Source organism: Nipponia nippon, unplaced genomic scaffold (genome assembly GCF_047370975.1).
Source record: "Nipponia nippon isolate SJK-2023a ecotype South Korea unplaced genomic scaffold, ASM4737097v1 scaffold_2, whole genome shotgun sequence".
NCBI classification, from domain to species: domain Eukaryota; kingdom Metazoa; phylum Chordata; class Aves; order Pelecaniformes; family Threskiornithidae; genus Nipponia; species Nipponia nippon.
This window is the reverse complement of record NW_028262336.1, coordinates 34207462-34226711: the sequence shown is the minus strand read 5'-3', so window position 1 is coordinate 34226711 and position 19250 is coordinate 34207462. Positions and strand designations below refer to the sequence as shown.

General features: G+C 40.0%; 1 protein-coding gene across 1 annotated transcript in view; it reads right to left on the bottom strand.

Moving 5' to 3' along the window:
- Window positions 1-629: 629 nt before the first annotated feature.
- The window catches only part of BACE2 (beta-secretase 2), a 54902-nt gene continuing 36281 nt past the window's right edge, over window positions 630-19250 (bottom strand). Inside the window, exons 6-9 of the mRNA XM_087757821.1 lie at window positions 18222-18323; window positions 14612-14761; window positions 13247-13415; window positions 630-7217 (exon numbers count right to left, since the gene is read on the bottom strand). Coding sequence (XP_087613947.1) covers window positions 6964-7217; window positions 13247-13415; window positions 14612-14761; window positions 18222-18323 — 675 coding nt within the window. The 3' untranslated portion in view covers window positions 630-6963. The remainder of the gene's footprint in view (window positions 7218-13246; window positions 13416-14611; window positions 14762-18221; window positions 18324-19250) is intronic.

Genomic DNA, 19250 nt, shown 5'->3' with positions numbered 1-19250 from the left:
TAGTGGGATATTTAAAAAAGATAAAAATTTAAAGTACTTTTAATAGAATTCAAGCAAGACAACAGAATTTGCTGTGAAAGGGCTCAAAACTCTCCTACTTGAAAAACAAACCATGTGCGCCACCTCCCGGGGTACAAACCACAGAGCAGAGTAACCACCCTCCGCCGTGCTCTCCCAAGATAAGAAACCAACAGTCTCAGGGTGGCTGGCTGTCTTAGGGACAGGGACATTCAACTTGTATGCCTTCTTGTTTTATAGTCTAGGGCAGTAGACAGCAACACTCCAAAATATTACTTGAATCCATTCCAGATGATCAGAAGCTTCATCTTCTCAAGTTAATATTTTCTGTGCCTGATTTCTGTCCCGTACGGGAATGAGCTGATGAAAAGTTGAAGCAAGAATGTCTCAGTTATTTGGGTGTAAGCAGGAAAAATCACCTTGGAGCTAAACTTGCCCACCTTCTCCCCTTCTCTCAAGGGTCAGATGAGATCTACAGCCATTCTGCTTTCTTTTCAGAGCTAACACCCGAAGTTAGAATTGAAAGTCCCAAAGTGCTAGGAAGAATTTGGATGGATATAATTTATTGGCTTGGAAGTTCATCTTAACAGGATTTAAAAAGACACACTGAATAGGTTGAAAGAATTAATCATTTATTTTAAGCAGCAGAAAATCTGATTTTTACATAGTGTTTATCTGAAAATGGCAAGATCTGAAAGTACAAAATATCAACTTTTGGAAAATTCAGTAATGAGGCTTGACAGTAAGTGGGATAGACATCCTAGCATCACCTGAAGACTGAGTTAAAAAGACTGTACCCTTTTTTTCAAAGTTTTGATCCCATTTGCCTTTCAGTCAATGTTACATCTCATCTATTAAAAATAAATCAGGTGAACAAATGCCTCTACAAGATGGAATAATTTCCTTAAAGGTGAAATCCTTTCCATGCTTCCTAAAGAACTATCAAGTAACAGTTGGTGTAGTGTTAAAGTCTTAAAAGATTTCTGCATCTCCATATAAAATTTGCAATAAAAAATGTGAACTGCCTGTTTCAGATAAATCTTATTTAAACACTCAACCTTGTATAGTTTATGCACACACAGAGTATTGGCTAGCAAAGCAATTTTTTCCAGGACATATTGCAGTAACCCATGCCTTGGTGCTATCAAGAAATTATCAGTTGTCTTTTCAGTACCACTTCAACATGACTTGCTTAAGTCCATTTTTTTTCCCCCAGAATTTTCCAAAGGACTGCTATGTTGCAAATACAGCCATTTAAACATTCAACTATATAATTCCCCTCTAACAACACAGGAATAAACATACCCTTTGCAGGTTTGACATGGCTCTGTGAAAACTTCCCTCTTCAAAGCAGGATGTGATGAGAGGATGGCTACAAACAATGTAGTTCATTCAAGTATTTTGCCTAAGTACATATCGCTGTAAAAGCAGAGCAGGCTGAGTTGCTCAACCAGAAAAAGCAGAAGTGTCTCAGTCAGCAAGAGGAGCCAACAGACAGTAAGGGTCCACTACAGTTGCTGGTAGGACAAAAAACAGCAAGGCCTTCAAGGAAGGGGCCGTCATCTGCTTAAGGAATGGCACTAACTCTCACAGCTCCTTGTGGTCCTGTCCTCCACCCCTCTATTTCTTATGGTCAGAGAAAAAGGAAAATGTACAGGACCGCTGAGGAAGACCAAGCAGTTAAGTATTTCCAAGTGGGAAGTGAAAGAGGGCTAGGAAATGTAGTCAAATGCCAAAAGGAGTTCTTTGCATACAAATTCAGGGACCACTGACATAGATTAAGTTTTGGCTCTAATTCTCCTCCTAATGCTAATGCAAGTATTTTCAACATAGAGTTAATTTCTAAAGCCTTACAAACTACTTTAAAACAGGCCTGTGAATGGTCACCAAGAAAAACATATCTTTTGTTAGAGGGCTGAATTTTGGATATAGAAGTCTTCAGATTTTAGGAACTTTTTTTGGAGGGAGGGGAGCGAGGGGGTGTGCTGGTTTTGGCTGGGATAGAATTCATTTTCTTCATAGTAGCTAGTCTGGAGCTATGTTTTCGATTTGTGCTGAAAACTGTTGATAATACAGACATGTTTTAGTTATTACTGGGCAGCACTTACACAGAGTCAAGTTATTCAATAACTGGCCAATGATTCTACTTGAAGATGACTGTGCCCCTTATTCACCTGTGAGTCGATAATTCCTAGCAGCAGCAATAGGCACCTTAGAGTACACTGGCTTTCAAAACGTTCAGACAAGTGAACCCTTACCAAAGAAGCCAGGTGACTGACTGACATTACACTTAGAGCAGCTTGTCAGCAACTGCAGTCGCTCTCCCATTCCGCTCTATCAAGGTGCCTCAGCCTTGATCCGGAAGTCTCGTAGAAGACTTAATTATTTAAGCATCTCCGCATTTCACAACGCCAGCCAGCTTTAGCTCACCGTAGCCCCTCTGCCAGTTAGTGCAAGTCGTAGTAGTTGCTTTTGCAGTACAGATCCATCTCATCCAGGGGTTCGGCTGAAGCTAACAATTATATTTCAGATAATGTTCCCAAGGAGCCATTACCAGGACTCTGGATTACTCACAAGCCTGGCCTAACGTCTAATTAGGCCCCAGAAGTCAGAAAATCTAACTGGCTCAGAAGATTGCTCGTATCCCATTACCCATCTGTCTTCACCTCTCTGAACAGCAGCAAGAGCTTCAGCAGCCAGAAATGAACAATTTATCAATCACCAAGTCAAGTTTGACAGGAACTAATGTCTTGGTAAATTGTACAGACCTTTCTTAAAAGGATCAATCCATTATGCTTTTATAATTTTTAATGAAGTGAAGGGTAGCTTACTTATTTTTCTTTCCATGATTTCCTTTACTTTCACCTCCATAGGTCATTGTACCAGCCCCCTTCATTATGCAGCTCATATTAGTACTTATATATATATGAGGCTCGTGTCTGAGATCAGGATATGACAACCAACCAACCTAGTTGCTGGAAACCTCCACAGAAATCAAAGAAGCTTTCAGCAGCACATCATTCTGGATTATCAGAAAATTTAAGGACCGCTCTCTCTCTGAAAACATGCTGTGTTAAGCAACTCTCATAAGCCTTCTCATGTTTAAAAGGAAAAGGTTAGCATACAAATGGCTCATCCTTCAGTGAGACATAGCCAGCCAATACACAGCAAGTAACTGGGTAGAATACCCATAGGTTGACTAGCTGATAGAGTTAACTGTTTTTAAGCAACTGATATGTTAACAAGAGATACCAAACCCAGTAGTAGTTACCCTGCACAGCATCAAAGCTGAGAAGTGGCACGGTACACTGCCTTGATATATTGCATTTAGGTTGATCCAACATACAAATCCTAAATACAAACTCTTTCACCTTAAAAACAGAACAATCCTCTCTACCTAACTTCTTTTACAGAACCTGAAAAAAAGGCTTATTAAAATTCTTCATCTACTTTCTTCAGCATTTAAATTGAGCCAAAAAACCCATGATAATATTTCTAAAAATTGTGAAGGCAGTGGGATAGAACTAACATATTCCCGTGCCTGAACTCAGGTTTAACTACTTGAACTCAAATCACACATCTTCAAATCCCTAATGATTGAACTGATAGCATCAATTATCTAAAGGGCTGCATCCAATGAAACACAGCTTTCTGACATTTTCACGGTACATAATAATGCATTCACATTAGGAAAACATTGGTTCTGCAAGAAATATTGATACGTGTACAAGGAATGGTTTGGAGTGGTGTGATGTGGAGCACCCTGTCTTCCATAATAAATAGATAATATTTTCCAGCACCACCTTTACTCAAAGCTCTGTTTTTTGCCCCCCCCCCCCCCTTTTTTTTTAAGGTATGGTTTGATCTTTTCTCTGAAGTTACTTAACATGAGTATATAATACCTCACAGCACTCTCCTGTAAAAGAAAATATATCAGGGGAAGAGATCACTAGTAAGACATACTTGGTAACACTGTAGTCTATCATTGTATTTCATCTTTCATAGAAAAATGCTCAAGAGCATTATTTTTCTTAATGTGCTGTAGGCTAAAAATGAACCCTCAAGGGCTTCTATTGCTCTTCTTGTTGCCAGAGCAACTAAGCAATACTCACCTGAATATCTGCCAGTGTAAGTATCAATTTACAAGCTGAGATGAAGTTTGTGCTGCTAGCAGATGTCGCTAACAGCATTTTTACCATAAGCCAAATTATAGTGGCAAGGGATGCCATGAAAACTCAGGAATATATTACTATTTCACTTGTGCTACTTGATTATTGCTCATATAATTCAAGTGTTTCTATTAAAATGTCTTGACCAATGACATTCAAAGTGAAAGGGTAAAACTGAATGGCTTTTATATGAAATCTAGCGCACTAAAAAGACTTTGTTAAGCAACTCAGAAGAAATCTTGCTTGTCATTAGAAAGCATACTAGGAACCTTTCCCAATAAATTCCTTCCTAAAACTCTTTGTGGTAAGGAGATAGGAGGGGCTGGGGAGAGGGAAGCAGCTAAGAAACATTTGAAGAGCATATAAGGGTTATTACTTTCTGAACTGAAAAAAGGACTCGTTGTTTACCACTGTATCAACCCAAACATTCACACTGTGTTTCTGTTTGAAACAGGTGACGGAAGCATTACTTATATTACTATACTGTACAAGAAGGAACACAACTTTGAAATTATTTGTTATGTGTCAAACCAAACCCAGGAGGACAGTATGGAACAGAATCACAGAATTGGAAACATCACTCTCTTTCTTTCCAGAGCAAAGTCTATTGCTTTAAGAAAAACTCAAGGGAACTTCTTCTTGTTATAACATGTACTAAAAATTATAAGACATTGAGAGAGACGTATGGAAAATAGAATAAGGAGAAAGCACCTAAGCTCTATAGTTTCTTACATTCCTTATAATTAATCTTTTTTCTCCCCTTAAAAACTGAGGCAGAGGAAGAAGGAAGCAAACTCAAAATTTCCTCCTATTTCCAACTCCTAATTCCAAGAGAAATAATTTTCAGACATTGGATCAGAACACCAATTATTTCACTCTATTCAGCCAAGCAGTCTGAAAGTGCAAGAATTAAAAAGGAAGGAAAACCACAGGCACTTCCAGTTAGTTTTTAAAAAAAAAAAAAAAGCTTTGTTTTCACACATATCACGTGCACCTCTGTAAAAGCACCATTCCTGAAGAAATCTTTGCTTATTCCATGCAGAGTTGGATGCAGAGGCAGTGTGAATCAGATGGCTATATGAAGGGATTATAGGCAGAAAATTTTCTAAGCAAGGGATTGGGAGATTCAGAGCTATGCTTCCTTTTTTTTTCCTCCTTGTTTCCCACACAGATATGCAAACTGCTGTGCTATTCGAAATGCAAAGGAATTTATTTTCCATTAAAAAAAAAAAAAAACAACAAAACAACAAAACCCAAAAACCCTCAGATAACTAATAGTTATCACCGGACTCCTCAACCTTGCATTGTTTATCTTTCAAATCCACTACGCCAGTGTTATAGAAAAGCAATGGAGATCCTGCAACGCTCACTGACTAGATACAAGAAAAATTGTCCTATCTTCAAAGAAAATACCATGTTCTGACCTCAGCATTAAGTTCTACGCTTGCACAACAGAGGTCTGGTCAAATACGTTCATCCCTGCTCTCTTCCACTATTGTTTTCAGTCTTACCACATGTTTGTTTTCAGCCGCACACACTTTTCATTTGATTGACACACCGGTGAAGCTAAACTAAACACCTCCAACTGCTGTTCAGGTTGAAAACCAAGCCAGCATTAAGACTTTCGTTTCACAGTCTGTCCATAAAGACAGATACTTTTCCCTTGAACTTCTAGGTTGCTGAGCTCAACCAAAAAAAGGGTTGTCTTTCTCATTTTTTTTGTTTCCTTTTTGTTACACGCTCACTAGGAACACCAGTAGAGATGGCAGAACACATGGAGCTTAGCTTTATCATCTGTCCATACATATGCAGACCATCCTTTTCTAAATATCAGTCATCCTCAACTCAAAAAAAACCCAACAAACCCCACAAAACCCCACATTACAGGGAAAATGGAAAGGCTTTTTTTGTGCGCCAAAGTGGAAAGTCATGAAGTATTAATTTTTATAAAATCCACTACTTTGAAGCCAAGGAGTTGCATTTGGTTGTATGGAGCGACTTGTGCTTCAAGACCAGTTCTAAGCCACATGCTTACCAGTGGTAGCATCCTTGTAAATTAAGAGAGGTAGTCTTGTTTTACACTAAGGCTGAACAAGTTTGTTTCCCAGTTTTCACCTCCTTGAACTATTTTGTAATGACACTCAGGAAGGGTGAACCTCTCAAGTGGCAGCAGTGATCTTGAGGGGAAAAAACCCACAAACTAACATTTCTTCTTGACCTCACTTGCTTTTCTCTGCTGCTGAAGTCTGACCTTTCTCCCTCCCCCGCACCATAAGCACAGTTTCAAAATGAATTGGTGTAAACAGAAAGCAGTATTCGTTTAATGCAATTAATAAGAAAGATTATTAAGGTTTTTTCTCTTTTTCTACAGTCAGAGCTCGATTAGTTAGAAAATACTGACAGCTTCCTTTTTTTTGTGAAAGAGGGAGGGACAATTTTGTTCAGACAGTGGAAGAACATCACGGTGTGTTTTTTTCTCTTTTTTTTTTTTCCTTTTTTTTTTTTTTTTTAAAGAAGGTACTCTTGAGAGCATAAAGGCTCATTGAACTGCAGTAGCAAATCCAGTAACGTAGCACTTAAGAGGTGGTTAACAGTGCTTTGGTTCAGAATCAGTGTTAGAAAATAAAGCTTAAAAAGTTATGATGCAGGGTATTTGGTGGGATTTCAACAGCAATTTGTAATGAACGTAGAAAGGACTGAGGCATTGGCTTCTTGCCCGTGGCAAAGTACTTTGTTCTTCGTTCTGTTTAAGTCCCAGGTTTCACAATCAAGTTTCTCATTTCCATCGATGACGCACTAAGGAGGATTCGTCATTGACCACGTCATTGTCAGTGTAGCGATGCTGACACCGTGGTGGAATAAGCAGCAGGATGATCAGTACAAGCAGGATAACTCCACACAGGCTCATGAGAGCATAGGAGGCAATCCACAACACTGGTTCATGGAAAGAAACGCTAGAAACACAGTTGCTTGCAACATCTGCTGTTGTGAAAGGGCCTTCAATCTCAGATACTGGAGAGCCATCAACTTCTGAGAAATTACAAAAAGAAAAACATTAAGTCTATAGACACCATTTAAAAGCAAACGACAAAAGATCTAGCTTAAATACCTATATATCCCTTTTCCTCCATCATCCTACATCTCGCCACACTCATGTTTTATTGTATTTCTCATTGCAATAAAAATACTAGTATTCTATGTTTATAAAATGGGAATCTGAAGCATAAGGAGACCATGATACTCCCACATCTACACAGGCTGTCAACAAGAGAACAGACATTTAAATGAGGTTTCCCACAGCCCAAATTAAAGCCCAAGCCACTGGATCACCTTTTCTCTCTGGACTAACCTTTCAGAAATGTCAATTTAACAAAGCTTAAAATCCTACAAAACCTGCACTGGAGTAGGTCAGGGCCTGGGCAGTTTTTGTTTGTTTCTGGCACTCGCAACAACTGGAAGAGTACCTCAGGTGATTCTCACATCTTCTGTGTTTGCTATCTTCCAGGGTCTTAGGGAGCAGCATGCAGGATCATTAGCTTCATAGATACCTTAAAGGACTGTATCCTAAACAGAAGGTGCAGGGTGGAAAGCAGCACACATACTCTTGTGAGTGGAGGTAAAAATTCAGAATGAAGAGGAGGTGAGGCAGGAGAGCTAGGTGACAGCTGTACAAAAAAGGGGAATGGTGGAGAGGCAGGTCAACATCAGGAGTGAGGAGCTGGGACATGAAGGAGCAGTGCTGTTGGGCAGGGAGGGAGAAGCTAACCAAGCAGCTTGAAAAATGGAGATGACAAAGCTAAGGCAAGAAACATGAAGGAGTGCCTTGGCAGCTCCATTTTTGAACAGCCATCCATCTCAGTAACATCACAGACTGTGTGAATTGTTTCATTACCATCACAAACCCCTACTTGTTAAACCAGTATTTGCTAAAAAGGGTTATGCTGCCCATGGTTGTCACAGTAACCACAGCAAGCACAGCAAAGTTCCCCTGAGTTGTGGACAGGGCTACACATATTGTAAAGGCAGAGCAAGTGAGTTGCCTAGGGCAACAAAATATTCAGAGCATTTCGTATCTGCAGGTGTGCGGCCAGGGAAGGATGGATACCTTTTAGCTTGCTTGGGGCAACTAAGAGGCTGCAGTTAGTACTGTCTATGCATTTTAACAAGCTTTTCAAACAGTTGTAATTCACTTCTCTAGTCCGATGCTTCAAGACACATTTGTGTATTTCTTATAAAGGCCTCAGTTTTAACCTTCCTGCTTAATTTCTGGTTCATTTTATACACAGACACAGTCTTGCCAAACTGTAAGCGATCCTGCCTACTGAAAACAGTACCTCTTATTTATATGTATCTTAGACATGACTCCTGAAAGCGTGTTTAAAGAGATTAGCATAAAATGCCCTTTGGAAGGAATAGGGGAGCCTGGGTTTTTGAAAGGCAGGAAGGTGGCTTTTAAGGTTCTTTGTGGAGAAACAAATACAGAAAAGTGGGCTGCTTTATCTGCAGTTTATTGGGAGAGATTTTAATTGGTATTCAGCCCCTGGCCTCCCAACACCTCATATTATTTTAAGGTTTAAGTCTCATTAGACTTAATTCAACTTAATCGTGGGCTGCTGCTGAAAGAGACAGTCCTGCTCGCCCTCACTCCTGTCCCTCACTGCCACTTTTGTATTGGTGCTAGTGACTGGTATTGCTGCAAGGAGAGTCAGGGCAACTCGCTGATCTGATGGAAAACCAACCTGTCATAACAAACAAAATGCCCAAATGAGGAATTTTCTGTAGGATCACTCAACTGAACCAACTCATTCTCCAGCTGCAAGTGTGGGAAGACTCCTTTAGCAGCAATATGCTGTTAGAGTGGACTGGGTGAAAACCCAGGCTGCACCCACAAGCACTCTAACACTGGTGAATGCCAAACACTCTCTCAACTCATCAGGTGGTAATAAACTGGCCCGTGCACCCTATATCGTGAGCATATCTTTGCCAAGACACTGCTGTTACGTAGATATGGTAAAGAAGCTGCACAGTAGTGGACAGACTTGTAAAAGACTACCTAGAAGGTCTGTGACAGAAATCCATTTTGTTCAGAGTCCCAGTATTGCACTTTGTCTACCATGCAATTGTTTCTTCTGGACATCTCACCCCCTCACATCATTTCATCTGTCTCTACAAAGTCCTGCAGCAAAACCAAACTAAACCACGTTTAATACTAATGTGAAACGCAAGGCATAAGTATTACTACTTAGGAATTTAGTATTTTGAAGAAGTGGGGGGAAAAAAAGAAAGGGCAGCACAATTTTCCACCTTGGAGATAGTTTTGAAAATAAATAGTCCCTAATTACTCATTATTTGGCTTGAGTACAATAATTACTCCTATTAAAAAAGGCAATACAAAACTGTTGCCATAGTGGCTGATATTTTAAATTACATTTTGAGAATGCTTGATAGCAGCACAGCCTCTGCTGTCTTTGCTCCAAAAAGAAAAGTTTTCCCTCACCCTCTTCCAGCCCTGGAGAAATGGAGAGAAAAATCAAGAGAGGAAATTTGCCTAAATTGTTCAAGCAAGCCCTTAACATAAACTAACAGTCACACACACTTAGCGTACTATACATTAGCTGAATTTGGTTATTTTGGCATATTTTTTAGAACATCTGGTGGTAGCTACCTACAATAAATTCTTGACCCTGAATAAATGAGATTTTCTTCATTATTGATGATTACAGAACAAAAATGGCACCTGTGGAAAAATGCTATTTTATAACATTTGTGTAGAACTCAAACACACTCACTCTCAACTCAGGGTGGTTTGGAAAGGAAGCAAACCTCAAGTTAGATTGAATTTATCATAACCTTGTAAAGTGCTGCTTCGATGGGGCCCCTGGAAGTCACCTAGTCCAGCCTCCAACTCAGAGCAAGACTGTCCCCATCAATAGATCAGTTCAGCTGCAGCTTTATCCAGCCAGGTCTTGTAAAACCCTGAGGAGGGAGACCCCTTGATCCCTTTGGGCAGCATGTTTTAGTGCTGTACCACCCTCCTGGCGAAGAAGAAATTCCTCATGTCTAGCTTGAACCTTCCTGAATGTAACTGGTAGATGTTGCCCTTTGCTACGTAGTTTCACTTGCACTCACCCTTGGCTTGCATTCAGCTTAGGGCCCACCGTAATCCCCAATTCTTTTTCCGCAGGGCTGCTATTCAGCTGGTCCCTTCCCAGACTGTACCCATGCATGGTGGTTTTGTGCTTGAGGTGCCGAACTTTGCACTTTGGTTCACTGAAACTCTTGAGGTTTCTGCTGCCCAGTCCTCCAAGTTACCAAGGGCCTTCTGGACTGAAGCTCTGCTATTCATCATGCCATCCATTCTCCCGAGTTTAGTGCCCACAAATCTGGATGCATTCAGTCTCATCACAGTTTAGTGTAGAAATTTATGATTACAGTGCTTGGTTCATTTCTTCCCTAAAAAATACTCAAGTCTTGCTCCTGTGATCTTCTCACTTCCTACAAAAATACTAGGGGTCTAATTCTGCTCGATGCCAAAGTACCATTAGGTTGCTTCACTAACACTAACTAGTTGATCTGAACATCTTGTCTCAAGAAGGGATCTGATCCAAAACCTTTCCTAGTCATCCTGTAAACAGTAGGTGATCCCTGAAATTATCAACAGGGAAGTTGAAACAAGTTGAAATTAGTAACAGGCAGAATAAGTCTTAAAGGGTTTCACATATTGAGGAAAAAGCAAATTTATTTTCCTGCTACAGTGGAATAGTTTCCTGCAGCCATCTATCTAACTATCCTCACTCTTGGTACATCCTGAAGAATGAAACTGGTGCAAGGAGTATTGTGGGATAAGCCAGTTCTCATCTCTAGCCAAGCCTCAATAGAAATTTGGGAGTTCAATGAAGTTAAGGCTTTTAGTCCTGTTCCCCTCATTTTTGTATTCAGCACATACCCATTTAACATCTTATAAAAACGCAGGCTTAAATTTAGTGTTAACACTCTATTGTAAACAAGAAAGCATAGGTCATTGCAAAGCCACATCAAATGGTCTTTTATATTTCTCTATTTCTGAAGATTTGTGCCACCAGTAATTCAATTTAATTTATGCCCACGAACAGACTAAAAAGCTCCAAATAAATTACATTAATATAGCTGCTATGGAGGACATGGCTGGCCTCCACAGGAAGCCAGTTAGGCAGCTTAATCCCTCACACTGCACTGACTGCTAACCACTCACAGTTGTGGTTTTCTGATGAAAGTAGTGTTAAATATGGAAACCACAAGCTGTGAAGAAGTGAATTCAGAATAACTGGCACATCCAGCAAAATGTCATCTGCCCCATGTGAGTGGAGTCTGACAAGTCAGTATATCTTGTCTCAGTCAGTGGCTTGTGTCATCTGATTTCTCAAGAAGCTAAGTTCCTAGGGTGTTAGGTTAGATATATACACGCAACATGGACAAAGAAACAAGAAGGAAATGCCTTCTAGCACTAGCTGGGTATCATCATGTATCCAAGCTCATGTAAATTCAGATTTCATTTCTATTCAGCAAGTTCAGTTCTTCCTCTCTAGACGAGGTCGGCAGAACTACATGAAGTGGCCAAACTCTATGCTTCTGTGTAGCAATATTAACACTAAGGTGTTATTATGGCTCCCTGATTCTTTTTCTCAACAAAGATGTGCTGTCAAAGCAGTTCTTATGAGCACCAGCTGGCTCGCGTCCCCTGCTGACCACGTGTCAGTCAATATGTTCTGTCAAAGTACCCCCTCCCCTCTCCATTAATGGCTGCAGTGTGGCAGGGATAGGAGGCAGCTCTATGCTTGCTAAAATTGCAGTCAGGAAGCACAAGGAAGAATGAAAGGCAAGAAACCTGGTCTGCGTATTTGTCTAGTTGCACTCTCCTTCCAGATGCATTGAAAATGTGTCTTTCATCACTGCATGGTACCTCACAGAGGTCTTCATTAGGCAACCCACATCAATATCCAGATTTTCTTTCATAGCATGCTCAAAGATGACAATTTTGAACCCATTAACAATAGAGAGATTAAAAAAAAAAAAAGGCGCTTTTAAAATGCCCTGGAGCTACAACTCAGCTAGCTAGTATCTCTCTTTTTTCCCCTCAATTACCTGGTTGCATTAAGCACTCAAGTACTTGCTGCCCTTATGCTCTCTAACATCCTTACTGGGGATTAAAGAAACATTTTCAGTCATAGTCCTTTTCTCATGCAAATCTCAGATGATACAATGTTTTTCAGGACATAGACCACTTCTGTTTGGGACAGAGACTTGCATAGGGGTGCACATCCTCTCCCTCCTCTCCCACTTGTATGTTCTTGTGGTGCCAAAGCAATGTCTCAGCAACAAGGGGAGGAAATCCCAAAACTTTTGTTTTTATCTACCCTTGGTGAGATAAAAGAAATCATGAAAAAACAAGGAAGTTAACCAGCACTGTGAAATCAGCCAAAAATTATGAGCTTTTTCACATTTCCTCAGCAGCTAATTAAAAAATTAATGGCTTTCTACTCACACTGAGAAAACTATTTGTTTAGAACCAACACAAACACCAGAAGTCTTAATTTGAGTCCCATTTTCATCTTGGCTCTTTCTTTGAGTATTTCTGAGAGGCTGAAAAGGCACAATTTACATTAAGAGAAAAGCAACAGTAAGGTACTCCACTGTGCATTGCAAAAGTTAGTTGAAGAATCCATTTATCCATATTAGAACAGGAACTACACAAAAATGAAGCTGCATTAAAAACAGGGACTCGAATCATGTAACTGTTGGGGAAACTGCACAGATGTCTCAGAAAGAAGATCTCTCAGAGGGAAGAACGCAGCTAAGATACCCAGAGCTGAGGCTGATTTACTTCATGCCAGAAGACTGTTGCGTGCAATACAGCATTTTTTTCTCCCCTTGAAATCTGAATAGCTTGGGATTGCTCAAAAGCATACCCTTCACACTTCATGAGTAACCACGCTTTTCCCCATCAGATAAGTGGCAAAGGTGGTTCTCTGATAGAGCCGGTGTTTCCTCACTCACCAAGTCCTGAACAATACTTCTCTTACCTGCACATGGACTCACTGCAAAGCCCACTCTCCTCTGGGCTCTGTCAAATATTACATAGAAGCCTTCCATGACTGTAGCACCAATAACTAGAGCACTCGTGGAGGAAGAGATGCCGAATCGGTAGCACTGTAAATTTTCTCCTATTCCAAGGATGGGCTGAATATAAAGCTATTAAAAAAACAAACAAACAAAAAAACCCCAGAATGTAAGAAGCAACACCACACTACTTAGAAGTTCAGACCTTTTGATTTTTATATTCAAGCACTCAAACTCCACTGGACATAGAGAACGAACAGGGGCAAACAGATTTCTGTACATGACTTAAAACTGGTCAAAGCTTACAGGTAGGTAAGAGGTAAAGCTCTTGGATTCTAAGCTTAAATTTGAACACAGTCAGTTGCTACGTGAGGGTCAACAGCAAATTCATGAAAGCCACTTTTTATTTTATTTTCCATAAGGGAAGGATAGCTGAGAAAGAACTTGGGATATGAACTCAAATTAGAGAATAATTTTACTATTTTAAAAATTATCAGGATGTAATTGATTCAGAGAGCATTCAGTGACAGCTTCAAGGCTCTAGATTCATAAATTCAAGTCACATTTTACCCCTCGTCTACTCAGGGAAGATGAAAGATTGCCAAGCTACATGATCAATGCAGAAAAAGCTTATCATAAGGCTCTACTATATTTCAAGTTAAAATGTAGTTAATAGGTTCATTCTTCCCTTTGCTCCTGACCACCCTCTGAGGTAAAAGACTGTATTAGTAATGTTAGAGGATACTAGCCTGTATTGCAACCTATACTGGGAGGGGAAGCCAGAGAGGAAGAATAAAAGTGGCACATTATATTCTAAAAGCTGGGATGGAGTATTAATAAAAGATAAACCAACCAAGTTACAGAAACTGGTGAAGAGATCACATAGGCTAATTGCCAAGACTGTCATATTCAGAAGAAGTGCTTCAACTCAGAATGCCATGAAAAACAAATCAATTTGTTGATCACTTCCCAAAATGAGAAGATAAAAATGAGCAGCGACATTCTGTATTGACATCTAATGTGGCTAAAGCTTGTGAAAACAAAACAAAAACTTGCCTATTTTTCCTGACAATTTGAAAAAAATCATTCCCAACTACATGGACTGCAGTCAGAGGGAAACTGTTTTTCTTTTTTAGTTTTAGGTTTGACAAGTTTGTTATTTTCTCTATTTAAAATTTGATTTTTAAAATTTCACTTAAAAAGATTTCCCTTGCATGCAATAAGTCAGTTCTCTATTACCGCTAAAAATAGCTCCTATTTTTTTAAGAGCGTGTGCTTTATAATAGTAAAAAGAAATGCATAACTGAATAAACAAAGAGGGTTGAGACCTGTGGTAGGACAGAGATCCGAAATGACCTACTGGAGTTTTCATCCCTCAGATAAATGGAGAGTTTGGGAAATAAGGACCAGGGTCTTTCAGTTTTATCCCAGCATGCCAGCTGTGAACCAGTCCAGAAACCAGAAGAGAATTCTTGTATCTATTAAAAAAAAAAAGTGATACATACAGTTTACATATATTTTGATAGATTTTTGTAAATGATCGCTACCACTATGTGATACTTCTTCCTTTCCCATGGAGAAATTCAAGCATGAACACAAGTCTGACAAAGAGCTTTTTCTTTAAGGACCAAAGCAAAAAAAAACAACACACAAATCGAGGCGCATCATAACCCATTATGACTTGGAAGAAGGGGGAAGAGGCAAAAGCAAATTTAGCTCTCCCTTCCCTCCCCATTTGTATCTCATTACTTCCACTTCTGCAATGAACATGTATGACCTCCCTGCGCAATCAGTACCGCAAAGAGGCAAAGCATCAATGGGCTTTTACTACCTATCTACCTCTTCGCTGAACAACTCTGACCAAACACCAACATTTTGAAGCAGCAGACATTCTTTAAAAACAGAAACCAAAATACAAGCCACATGAATATGTAATGGAGTCATCTCCCTTCCTCACATACCTACAGTTTCTTACTCAATTCTAGGGTTTTTGAAGCCAAGGGCTAAGCTAAAATCTCCTGGCATCTAAGGGAATCAAGGTCTGCTACAGTCAATGGAAAGAAACACATCCCCCTGTCTCTTTTGCTGCCCTGCCACTCACTACCAATACAACTTGGCATGCTTTTGAAATAAGGTTGATTAACAGTACTTAATATATCCACGGCACTAACAAAGCAAAACACAAGCCCCTACAGAGCTTGTTTGCCTAAGACAAACATCTTGTCTAATGTTCATGCTCCCTGACGCTGATCTGCTGCCAGATCAGAGGAAAAACCTTCCTTATTTGAGTACATTACTTTGCGCTGGTTCTTATTCCCATGTGAAGCAACACCCAAGGCAGAATCTTGTTCTGATGCTGCACAGCCAAAGCCTCCCGTTTGGGTGAAGAAGAAAGATGGAATCCAACCTCTCCACTCCCCTCATTTGTATTCATCTGTGATATCGATTATTTTGTAAACATCAGCTTATACACCAGTTATACGGCATTTTACAGGTGACAAGCATTCACCCCATCCCACATACCTGCTAATGAAATATTTGTTAGGGCTGCACAGTATCAGAGATGTAATACTTCCAGGTGCTCACCTGTGTTCTTGGGCCAAAAAGCATACACTCATGTAAACACGCAATGAGACTTACCGTCACAAACAGACTGCTTTTACCCTTAACTCTCAATGCACGCTTAAGTACATCTCTTGGCATGGGACAGAATGCTCTGCTCCTCACAGCTAAGTCCCAGGCCAGACCTGCTGAAAAATATAGTTCTTCTCTCCTTCCATTTTGGACAGACCAAGTCTACAAAGTGCTCTATTTTAAGTGCATACTTTCATTTCCCAGAAAGACTGCTCATTACATTGCATTTTTTTGCCTTATTTCTGTATGCTGAAGAAATGCATTGGAGGGGATTTGGCTGTATGATACCTAAAAGGTTATTAAAATAAAGATTTTAGGTTTATTTGAGCCTCCCTTTCTTCAACTTATTAACTTAGCATTATATTAATGCCGTGAGTAGACATGCTGTTCTGACTTCAGCTCAGTGAGGTGTAGCAGCTGCCACCCCTCTGTGGCTCATCTCTGCCCATCTGCCAAAACCACCACCCTTCAGACCTGCCAACATCAAACTGCATCTATAGCTGCTCCCTAAAAGACTTCAGTCCAAATAAGTAAGGTTTAAAAAATAATCTGCACCACTAAAGAGCATAAAGCTCACAGCCTTGGTTTTTAACGGAGCTGAATAAAGGAACGCTTCACGTGTAGTTATCCCAGCATACCTGAGGGGGCAATAACATCTTGCTGGGAAGCTCATAACAAGCTGCTAGGAGCAGGAACTTGTTAACTTGGTTCACCTGTGGCCCGAGAAGTATGTCTGACTACAGCAGATGATTTTATGTTTCAGTGGTACATAGCCTGCCAGAAACACAGAGCACTAAGAGTACGGTTGTGATGCCATGGTACAATTGCTGAAAATACCCACTTTCCTGACATTGCTTCTACACAGCTAGAATCTGATCCTTACATCTTGTAACTACTTTCTTATTTAATAGACTATCTCCTTTTTTTAGAGCTGTGAAACTAATTTTCGGTGTGTGTGGAGCAGAAGGGATACAGCAGCAAGGTCCTTGAGATTAAAAAGAAACCCTAAAAGAGAAGTTAGTTTATGCATTTTTAATAGGAAGAACAAAAACCATTAAGCGGAGTGAGTGAGTGGTTCCCCTCTAATACCTTATCGATCAGTTGACTACTTGTCATGTGGAAGGCCCTAGTTCAAATGTCCTGACCAACATCAGAGAGGAGCGTGGACTGCTGTGACCCACTTCACAGGCGGATGCCCTGTCCACAAGGTGCCATTACAAGAGCTCTCGGGTAGGCTTCTTTCAATTCCCTCCCCATCGACTGAAATTGTTCCAGTCAATACTTAAGTGCTTTGCAAAGAGAAGAACTTCTCAACCAGGGAAGCTGAGCTATGTAAGATAACTGGTACATTTATTTCAGATACTGGATACCTGCAGGCAGTGAAGAACACTTCATGCCAAATCTTTGCTCTTAATCAGGTAGGAAAAGGATCTCAGTCTTGAATTATCAGCATACAGGCTGATATCCTCTGTCTTTTGGGCAGCTGGCCAATAGTCCGGTTACTGTATTTCCTGTGATTTGCAATGACTACCGCTGTCTGATTGTGAATCCATGACAAAAATATTAAAAGTGTTCGCATTGAAATACCTGGGATTTATTCTTCATCTTTAACCTTTTTGGCACTGTTCATTGTATTAAACCAAAACTTATGAAAAGTTTTTATTAACCAGAAAATGCTGCTTCAGTTACTCTACACTCAGAGAAATCCACCATCCCCATGCCCTACTTCTAAAGCCCACTCTATTTCCAAAGAAAGATGCTTTTAAACATAAGTAATTCAATAATGAAGGTCAAAAGCAGCTTTATTGATATGAATAATCCTAGTGAATGGCATCCATTCTCTACAACAATAAGCATTATACTTGGAAAGGAACTGCTTGCAGTAGCAGGTCCTTCTACTTTATAAACACTCCATTTTGAATGAAAGGACTGATTTTTGCACTCTTAATACTTTGAATCAGAGCAAAAGGGATTATGTCCATGTTTCTGAAATGCTTAGAACAAAACGTTCCATCTCTGCACTATTTCTGATGCATTTCCATACACACGCTTTTTGTCTGTACTTGGACCCCCCTTTTCCCTCCTCCCTTTTCCTTGTCACCTCTTCCTTTCCCTTTTCCATTTCCATCAAAGACGATCAGTCCTTTCTCACTTATTAACGGGAGTAGACCAGGAAAGATTTTGCTCCCCTCAGATTTAACCTATGACTTACAAGGTAGGTAGCAAAAATGACACTCCTTTCAAAGATCATGTGATCATTTAATAGGAATTTAATATTTTGAGCAGATTTAATGATTAGCTTACCAGGGACGTGCGAGCTATTGCTTGCACAACAGCACCGAAGACTTTCTGGGGCAGACGGAGGAGCGTGGTCCCACTGTCTACTATCGCTTTATCGGCATTATACTAGGGAGGGGGAAAAAAGGAGAGAAGTTACACACTGTAGTTAATGTAATGCAGATTCCACTGTTTCATAACAATAACAAAGCTGTTCCTGTCTTCCCAAACCTGTGTCATACCGGTCAGCAGCTCGCTCTAGTTGATAGCCTGAATTCAAATAAAGTCTGGAGCAAAAGCGAGATATGGTCAGCCTAGACACAAGAGTGAGTTTATCTGTATCGCTCAAGAAATTACTGCGTGTCACCACACCTGTTCCAAATGTCCAAACCACTGTAAAAAGAAGTAAAGCCCAGCCCCTCTCAGAGGTGTGAGCTAATCCACTTTATCTCCCATATGCTTTGGGCAAAAGCACTCTCACGGTCAGTGCAGACAGATGCTAAGCACGCTGATGTAGCTTACATACATGTCCAAGCTCTGGATCAAGGCCTCTGCTATCAGAAAAACAACTCACTCTAGTTTAAACACAATACAGCAGCCTACTTTTGATCACTGGCATATCTAATTTAAGAACAGTCAGGGAACATTAGGCCTCATTACATGTCATGTTCGGTACTGGCTCAAGAGTACAAATGCCAAATGCCACACCTTTCTCTCTCAACTGCTGAAAATCACTAAGCCATAGACAAAAATATGTACAGAGAAACTTGAAATTTCAATCTTGCTGCCTCAAAATCTGCACTAAAAAAACCTAAGCAAACATTTCTCTTCATTATTAAAACCCCATCCCTCAGATTAAGAGATTTCAGCAAACATCAGATACAGTAAACAAAGAAAAAACATTTTAAAAGGTACATCTTTTTCATGAACTCCTTAAAAACTATGATTAATTGTGGAAACAAAAAGGCAAGTAGCAGCGGCAGCTGTTTGCATTAACTGCTTTTGTTATCAAGTTAGGCAGCAGGATCAATATAACTGAATGGTGACATGTTTATG